Raw genomic sequence first — 10,203 nt, 5'->3', positions numbered from 1 at the left:
GATCTTGAAAATTTTGCTAAAGGACAGTTTTGGAGTAAAAATAAGTACATATATAATTATGCAATTATTACCAAAGAAAGTGATGTTCATCTTTACATACAAATCAACAGTTCTAAACCCACAAAATTATTACAATTATCAATGTATTCAAACTAAAAATATTTAATGTACATCTTAGTCATCCCTAGTGTTTAGAAATATTTATTTGTATTTTACATATATGACCATTAGAATTTTCTTAATATTAATAACAATTGTCATGATTATATATTTTTAAATTTTACTACAAAACTGTATCCTTCAGCAAAACTTTTGAAGGGCAATAATTTTTTTACCATCACTCTTTCAATCTACAGGGCCTAAACTTGTATTTTATGAGAGACAAAACAAGAATTCGACATTTTTTTGTACTCTATAAAAATGAACCATCAATAACGAAAAATTGTTAGCCAAATCTGGTACTCATACTTCAACTGGTTTAGAAGATCTTAAAAAAGCACGCTGCCAGCAGATTATCTTCAAGCTACTATATCTCTGCAAAGATTTGGAATTAACCTATAATTTATTTGAATTTTTACATTAATTTTGACATTAAGAATTTGGCAATTGAATTGAGGAACGATGAAGTCTATTTCTGTAGACTTCATGGTAAAAATCCTCATATTAGATGAAGCATAATGATACCTACCATGCTAGATGTTCACTCAGTTCTGTAAGTATAAACATTTTCACAAGCATTGTAACGTAAGTTGCAAAAGATTGTTACTTCTTGCATCTTACTTGTAATCTAATGTTCAGTGAATTCTGCAGTATGTAATTTTGTTATTAATACATTCATTTTTAGCCATTTCTTACTATTAGTGCATTTTTAGAAATATCCAAATAACATTACACTACGTTGGTTCACTTTACATCTTGTAAAGTGGTCGTAACAAAATCGCTTTTTTAATTGATTTAGACAAATTATTCTCCTTTAAACAGAGAATATTATTTTCGTCTCATTGTTAAATGTGTATTAATATTTTTTGCTCTTTTCAATTTGTAAGATTATTATATCCATAATGTGAAATTTACTGTGATTACGTCGATGTCGATTTTAAAAAAGAAAGGACTGCTAACCATATTTACCTCTCCCAATTATAGTTCGACACATGTGCTTCTTTTTTGGTCTTTAAAATGCTAATTTTGTTCTAAATGGCAGCTACGCGCTTTACTTGCCCCTTTACTCTCCCCTTAATAGCATCACAAGTATCTGCCCTTAAATAACATGACTGCCTACTCTTTAATATTATGTTTTGTTACAATATTGATCTCTTCACTGTAGAACGTTATCTTTTGCCAAATGAAAATATACATGTGTTGCTGTTTTGTTTAAATTATTGAGAAACAATTCTCTAAGTGTACATATAAATTACTGACAAAAGTCTGAGTATATTATTGGTAAAGTAAAAAGTTTGGATATAATTGCAAGATATTTTTGCAACAGATTGTTAAAAACATGTAAGAGCTGTTATTTTATGAAGTACAAATTTATTTTAAAGGTGAATTGAAAACGTTGTAGATTAGTTTGGATGTTTTGGTGTATACTATTTGTATCCATATGAGAAATAAATATATTCGTATCTCTTGTTTAGATAATTTTTCTCTTCCCTCCCTCCATTATCATAATCAAATTCAGAATTCTTATTAGCTTCACAGTCACCATTGTAGCCGATGTCCAAAATTTTTGTTAATACGAGGGGGGGGCCAAAAATAACTGGACAAAATTTGCTACGGGCCGCTCTTGAAGTTGAAAGTTGCCAAGTGGCATCGCTTGAGATGGTTGTAGCGAGCCCCTGAGACAGACAATTTTTTAAATTGTTGATATTTGACAACAGCGTGCATCATTGAAATTTTGTTTTTGCTCGGTAAAAGTACATCGTGTTTAATGTTATCTAAAAAATCGAAAGGGTTGAAATAGTCGCAGCGCGAAAACCGTCTCAAGTGACACCATTTGGCAAACTGACTCGGGAGGGGTTATGTAACATCCATTTAGTGAGAGAAGCACAAACTAGTCAATTTCGATTGTTATTTTTGAGTTCCCTTCGTATATGGCAATTCGCTAATTATAGGCAGTTAAAAGAAACATACTATTAATGTTTAATGAAACTATTAAATCAAATCAAACATAGTATATATTACATACTAAGAACGGTAATAGACCAGGCAAGTTAGACAATGAATCAGAAATTTTTTTCTGATGAACCGATCGAGTTGCGGTTTTCGGCATTGTCTTCGGAAAAATATCAGGAAAAAGTCTATCACACTTTGGGGTAAAAATTGACTAAAAGTTGTAGAAATTTGGTTTTTGGGGTCGGAGATTCCGATTCTGACCCTGAAAAATATGCCCGATGGCTCTGGGGCCCCCCAGAGGGGCAAGAGGGGGCTTCTGTAAAACAACGAATAGCTGAGTCCTTCTAGCCTTCTAAATTTCCACTTGGGGTTTTTGAAGTTGGGGATTCCGATTCTGACACTGAAAAGTATGCCCGACGCCTGTGGGGTGGGCTTTCTGGAAAACATTGAAAGGCACATCAGATTTTTGCAATAAAACTGTTCCACCCACTTACCAACCATGATCTTGTAGGCTTATCTTTGTAACACACGTAAATTTACAGAGATTAGACAAGAAGGGTAAGAAAGACTAACAGGAAATTAATGAGTCGAAAAGAAACACCTTTTTTCTGAGAACCAATTTTCTTTTTATTTGCAAGGCAATTAGTGAGACAACTACTATCATATGTTTATCTAACACTTTCACTATCAATCACAATTTTCATCATCAGTACTACCATCACTATCTATTACATTTTCGACTATTTCAGGATTGGAACAGTTGGTTCCAAAACAATTTGTACATGCAATTGTGCTTGTAATTTCATGCTTCCTGCACCCACAAGATCTGCATTGTCGATAATCGGATTTTGTCGCCTAATTGTTATGCATTATCCGCAGTCGCACGGGCCCAAGAGATTCTTTTGAAAATCCATGATCCATGAAATATTCTTCGGTTTTAAGGAATATTTATTTTATTTTTAACGAAATGTGTCTCTTGGGAACGGATTATCCAGGATTTCTCCAATTCTACGACAATTTTTCTCACTGATAGACAAGCTAAGATTAATGGATATTTTCCAGTGTCAGATTCGGAATCACCGACCCCGAAAACCCCTTGTAGAAATTTAGAAGGCAATTACTCAGCTATTCGATGTATTACGGGAGGCCCCCCGCTTGCCCCCCTGGGGGGCCCCAGGGCCGTTGGGCATATTTTTCAGGGTCAGATTCGGAATCTCCGACCCCGAAAACCAAATTTCTACAACTTTTAGTCAATTTTTACCATTTTTAGAAAATTCGGAAAAATTGATGCACTCCAAGATGCACTTTATGCACCCGCAATGCAGTTTCGATCCAGCTCCAAAGTGTAATATATAGACTTTTTTCCTGATATTTTTTCGAAGACAATGCCGAAAACCGCAACTCATCGGTTCATCAGAAAAAAATGTCCGTATTCTGGGTGATTTTGGTCTAACTTGCCTGGACTATAAGGGTAATTTTGTTTAAAGACAATGTTTTGTCTGAGAACGGTATAACCCTTAACATTCGTGATGCTTATACTATTTTTTGCACGATTGCAATAAATGAAAACGAAGTTATACATACATATTTAATTTTTTATGTAATGTCAAAAATGACGTTTTTGAATAAATTTGTGAAGCAGGTTTTTTAAATATATTGATGTTTATTATTGTCACGGCTTACTGTAAATAGAAATATAACTGAAACCGGAATAAAAACATGTATCGTTCCAATTTCTATAAGTAATAATTGTACCAGCTGCATATTTAATTTCGATATTAATAAATAAACTGAATTCCAGAAAACCCATTCCAATTCAATGCGATGTTAAAAATTACTATTTTGATAATTATGTACTTACCATTCTAGAACGGTAAGGAAATTACTTACCGTTTTGTTAGTCTTTGCAACCAGTAAGCGCATCCTACTGTCGTAGAAATACACATGGTAAGTGAAGCTTGATTGTGCAAAAAAGTTATTTTTGTTTGTTTGCTTTCTGTGCAATATAGTCAATTTATTCTGTTTCAATTTAAAAGTATAATCCATTGTTTTCATTGTGGAAAAGTGTTTATTGTAAAAATATCAAATTTGTTTCACTACTTTTATGTTAAACACACAAAAACAGGAATGTAAATAATAAAGCACAATGTGTATTTTCTGGGAATTTAATATTTTTATTTAATATATATACAAAAATATGATTAACGTAAAGAATGTTAATTAAAATTGGGCGCTTACTAAAAGCAATGTTTAAATAATTTGGGGTATTCATTTTCTCGGCAATTTTCTCTTTTGGAAACCAAATTCAAGGGATTATCGCTTCCAGTCTTATTAAAAATATAAAAAATTATTGTAATTAATATTTTAAAAGTTTTACTTTATATAACAAAAACCTAAAATAAATTATTTATGTACTTATAGGGTGATTCAATTAAAGATGCTTACTACGGAAATCTCGGAAATGGTAAGCGGTACAAGATTAGTTAAATTACTAAAAAGTTGTGCAGTGATAAGGGCACTTGAATGACTGCTTTATAACTTTTGTTTTTTTTCGAATAACTCCCATGACTATAAATATATTCCATGATATATAAAATATCTTGGAATAAATTAAATAATTTTGAAAAAGTAAGGGGTAGTACACACTGTTGTGAACATGTTAAGTGAATCACCACAAAACTAAGAAAATCTATAGAAAATTCTTGAGATTATGTAACTAACTGAACAAACTTTAGTCTGTTTGAGAGAAAATAATCTGAAATGAAAAAGAAAACTAATTAATTCAATCTTTTTTATCAACATTAAACCCGTGAGTAACAGAAGATTTGTCAGAGTTACTTTTAGTTACTTTTACATTGCTGTCACTAAAATCACAACTAATACTTTTATTTTTCACACTTCTGCTGTGACCCACAACAGAAGTGCTGGCACCATCTGAATCTAAAGCAGCAGATAAATTTCTAGTCGCATCTTGCAAATCGCTACTGACTCTTGGAACAAATGGAATTCCAACAGAAGCAGCATGCTCTGCTTCATCTACCCTTGTAGTGGTAAATCTTGGAGTTTTTACAGACTTAAAAAAAAGAAAAATCCTTTCAGAAAACAGGTAAATCTTAAAAATAACAAATGCAGAGTGATTGCATGTTTAACGCTACAAGTCTAGCTGATATACCTTAAAAATTGAACCCACAACGTCCATATAATGTACATTTCTCCTATATAAAACTTCCCAGAAAAAGAAAACATTTTTATAGCAATCACCCTGCAATTGTATTGTTTTTCTTTTAATGAAAATAAATTCTCATATTAACTGAAACCAGTAAATAGAAATCGGAGCAGAAATTTTAGAAAAATATAAATTTTTTTTACAATTTTTTAAATAAAGAATTTAAACTTAAGACCTACAAGAAAATTTTGGTGTTATAAGAATTTTTACTCAAACTTATTTAGCTATAGCCTTTGCACCATTTGTACGCATTAATTAATTTTTGGATCAAGGTTTTATCCACAGTTTGAGAGTTCATTATCGACGACTGCTTATGACCAGTGTATCGAAAATAGCACACCAATAACAATAAATTTGCATGATGCTATTGAAATGGTTGCGAAAGCATGGCAACAGGTTACCCAAAAAACAATTGAGAATTGTTTCAAACATGCATTGCCCTCTCTTTGTGAGTTCGACTAGGACAATGCATTACCTCTTAATCAATGGATTATTAAACAAGTTGCTAATGAAGAGGATGTCGATAACTTACCTTTAAGTGTGTGGTTAAATAAATATAATTTTAACTTAAAAGAATTAAATTCAGCTGTGATTGATGCCTTCATTGATGTGGATAAAGAGCTTGTTACAACAAATTTGCCTACAGAGCAGGATGTTGTTGACCAGATTAACGAAGATGAGCAGATTGCTATTGGAGAAGATGAAGAACCGGAAGAAGAAACGCCCTCAACGTTTGATGAGGCAATTAGAGGAATAAAAAAAGTAAAACAATTTTTAGAAAGTAAAATTAATACTGGAGATCGTATTTCAAGCGCATCGCTGGAAATGGAAATGTATTTAGAGGTACAGATCCTTATGAGTCGCAAAAAACAAACTCCTAACAGATTTTTTTGAAAAGTAGTTTTAGATATTTTATTATACACACATACCTATTTTGTGGTGCAAATAAAAAGTGTATTTTTAGTTTCGCTTTTAAGTTTTAAGAACAAAATCCACATATATTGTTATTCTATTGATGCTTTTGTTAAACATATGTATGTTTGTATTTTTGTTAAGAATTAATTAAACTTTTTATAATTTTTGTTAAACGTACTTCTGATATAACGTACCGATTTTTTAAGTCCCCGTCGGTACGTTATAACCAAGCTTTACTGTACATGAATGCATTTGATTTTTTTATCACTCATCAGTTTTTCGATTACAAATTAGCAAATATTAGCTGTAACTGTTCTCATTGCTGAAATATTGTTAAATCTGATTAAAAATATTGTAACAGGTGGGGCAAAAGTCCCGCTACCATTTTGATTGCCTATAACTTTGTTCAAAGAAAAGATAAGTAAGTTTGGTTTTCATAAAAAGTGTATTTGGTCTTTACATTTTTTTCGTTATGATTGGAAAATTATATCGGCTAAATGGTGACCGCGATTCGCTATGCAACTTTCGGCTCTTTTTAAGGCATTTTTCATGACATCCTGCAACATCTCAGGCTGAATTTCTTCAATTTCGTGACGAATATTGTCTTTAAGATGTTGAATCGTTTGGGGCTTATTCACATAAACTTTTGATTTTAAAAAACCCCATAAGAAAAAGTCTGGTGCTGTTAAATCCGGAGATCTGGCTGGCCATGCTAAATTGCCATTTCGCGAAATTAGTCTTTGTGGAAAAATGTCATTCAATAATTGAATTGTTGAACGGGCTGTGTGTGCTGTGGCCCCATCTTGCTGAAACCACATGTCCTCTAGTCCTTGCCCTTCCATTTCAGGCACAAGAAAATTTCGAATCATGTCTTGGTACCCTTCAGCAGTAATAGTAACACCTTGGTCATTTTCAAAAAAATAGGGACCAATGATGTTTCAAGCATGAATACCACACCATACAGTTGTTTTTAGTGGATGCAATGATGTTTCATGAATTAATTGAGGATTCTGTGTTCTACAAAACCGACTGTTTTGTTTATTGACGTGGCCACTGAGAAGAAAATGGGCTTTGTCGCTCATTATCAATTTAGACGAAAAATCTTCAATTTCACCAGACAGCTTTAGGATTGCATTACTGTACTCAACTCGTTGATCAGGATCTCTCGGTAGCAATTTTTGGACTAATTGAATTTTGTATGGGAACATTTTCAAATTAGTTTTCAAAATTCGCCTTAAACTGTGTGCAGAAATGTGTAACTGGGAACCACGTCTCCGAATTGATGTTTCTGGAGATCCTGCAACACTATCGTGCACCAGAGCCACATTTTCAGCGTTACGAGACATCCGTTGTCTTCCAGAACGAGGTCTGTCTGCTGTCATACCGTACTGTCGAAAATTCGCATGTAAACGATAAATTGTGGTTTTGTGAGGCACTGGACGATTAGGATATTTTTGACGCAATTTCTGTTGTGTGGCAATAATGGAACGATTATTTTCAATAAATATTGTTACTATTTTTGCTCGTTCTTGTGGCGTATATTTATCCATTATAAAATTTGGACGTCTACAACACAATGGTTAAAGCTAAACTGAGCTAAACGTCACATAACCAAGATGGCGCGCAATCAAAATGGTAGCGGGACTTTTGCCCCACCCGTTATTACTAGAATTTCATTTAATTCCATTTCAAAAAAATAAATTAATAGAGGCAAATGGTTCAAAAGCAATGAGCAAAATAAGTTTTAGTAAAAATTCATAGGTAATCTTACATAACAACTAACTGCTCATTATCTGATCATCTAGGTCGTCTCCTCTGCTATTGTGAGAATCAATGTGTAAGCAAGACGAGATATGTGGTTATATAACGCAGTACCAGAAAGCTAATCATTTTAGAGCAGTACATGAGAGAATGGTCACTTTAACATTGTCTACCGCCAATAGAGAGATATGTGCCGTTATAAGATTTCATCATGCTTAGAAGTGAACTCCGGCAGATATCCGCCGGCAATTACATGAAGAAAATTGATTAGAAAGTGAAACATCAATTTCATTAAGTTGCCTATTAAGCCCTTTCAGTTAGTTCTGGAGAAATTGGGAAAGGCAAGCCACTATAGACTGCTTGGCCGTCTATGAATTGCTTACATCAAACTAACCGTACTGTCACTTATACAGGGTGTATCATAATTAACAGCGCAAATTGAAACAGTTGTAAGTGCACGATACTAGAAGCAAAAAAGTCTTCATAAACAGGTCGGCAAACAAATCATTTGCGAGACAATTTAGAATTTGTGGTTACCAGCCACTACTGATTTTATTGTGTGTAAATGTCATCATAGTTAGGAAACGGTACCAATAGATTAAAAAAGTTATTAGATATTTTGGTAGAAGTGCAGTTGTTTTTAATGAACAAGAGAACAGTCTTACTTAGTACGTTACAGTTACATGTTACAATGACTGTACAGTGTACTTACTCGCAGTTAAAGGAAGTGTTCAAAGTGTCATCTTTGTATCAGGTGTATTGTTTACTTCGTGTAGTGTGGTCTGTATTAACGCAACTGAATACAGTGAAAATTGGTTATAACGACCTTCAAGGGACCGTTTGTTTATGGTTGTTATAACCGATAGACGTAATAAGCAATTACATATATTTTATTTAAAATTTTTATAGAAAAAATGAGAAATTTACGATACAAGTCTTTAAGTATGTCCATGTATTGCTTTGTGTTCAAAAGATCTCGCGCGCTTCATTTTCAATTAATTGTTTTTGAATAGAAACTTTAGGCTTTTTTTTGCGGCAATATAGGTGAATATCTGAGTTGTAGTTACTATTTCTATCTCTTTTGGTCTTAGTTGTTATATGGTAGTTTACATCTTTTCACTCACTCATACTACACATACCACAACATACAACTTCTCTCGCGAAAAAAAGCCTTTTATTTTATTTCTATCCTTCCAAGTTGTTGAAATCGTAGTGTGACACGTCACATTCTTTTGCTTGCTTGCATTAGTTTCTTCATTTTTTAATCTCTTTATTATGTGTGATTTTTCTTCTTTATTAAACACTTTTGTGTTCGACATCGTGATAGAAAGTGGTAATTAATACATATAATATAACTGTATGCGTAGCAAAGTCGTAATTTGTCCGAAATGTACTAACTGGTGTCAAAAGCGTGGATGCTGGTGGGGTGGACGGAAGAGCGGTGCATTGGTTTTAATTGCACTATTGGTCGTTCTAACCGATAGATTCTAGGGTAAATGTATATAAAAACACATCGCTAAATCCGAAATGTCATTGTAAAGGGTGTTGTAGTAAACGATATTTGGAATATGGTATTTCTATAGGATTTAATCGGGACTTCCAAATTCCGTCGTTATATCCAATATGTCGTATAAAGCAATATCGTAATATCCAATTTTCGTTGCATTTTCGAAACGTGGAATTGTAATAAAACAGAGTGGATACTACAGTACAGTACATAAAAAGCAAACCCTGCTCGAAGACACCCTGAGAGTCATTTACACACAATCAAGTCAATGGTGGCTCGTAACCACAAATTCTAGATTATCTAAGGGCTCCTTTGTGGACCCATGTTTACTAAGACTTTTTTACTTCTAGTATCGTGTACTGACAGCTGTTTCAATTTGCGCTATTAATTATGATACACCCTGAGTACTTTACACATTGCTGATGGATATATGACAGTTTGCTTCTGAATGTGATCTCATGATAGCACATGTCTCTCAGTCAGTGGAAGACAGCATTAGTTACCATCTTCTCATGACATTGTCCTAAAACTTTCCACTGCTACTTCTGCATCAGAATATAGCCACATAGCCCTTGCTTGCATATGCAAATCACATTCGAACTACAAGCATCGCATTAAAACTTATTGTCAGGAAATATGTGAAAGTATTTTGATTTTGAAAAATTAAATTTTTATAGTCATT

The 10,203-nt window shown here is 33.2% G+C and overlaps 1 protein-coding gene across 3 annotated transcripts in view; it reads right to left on the bottom strand.

Annotated features, from left to right (window-relative positions):
• Positions 1-4,297: 4,297 nt before the first annotated feature.
• LOC108904105 (inositol hexakisphosphate and diphosphoinositol-pentakisphosphate kinase) overlaps positions 4,298-10,203 on the bottom strand; it is a 60,154-nt gene continuing 54,248 nt past the window's right edge. For all 3 annotated transcript variants that reach the window (XM_018706523.1, XM_018706524.1, XM_018706526.1), the window contains exon 23: positions 4,298-5,185. In XM_018706523.1, the coding sequence (XP_018562039.1) occupies positions 4,895-5,185 (291 nt within the window). In that variant the 3' untranslated portion in view covers positions 4,298-4,894. The remainder of the gene's footprint in view (positions 5,186-10,203) is intronic.

This window comes from Anoplophora glabripennis, unplaced genomic scaffold, assembly GCF_000390285.2.
Source record: "Anoplophora glabripennis isolate ALB-LARVAE unplaced genomic scaffold, Agla_2.0 scaffold106, whole genome shotgun sequence".
Classification (NCBI taxonomy): domain Eukaryota; kingdom Metazoa; phylum Arthropoda; class Insecta; order Coleoptera; family Cerambycidae; genus Anoplophora; species Anoplophora glabripennis.
Note: the sequence above shows the minus strand (reverse complement) of the source record. Positions and strands in the feature narration are given on the sequence as shown.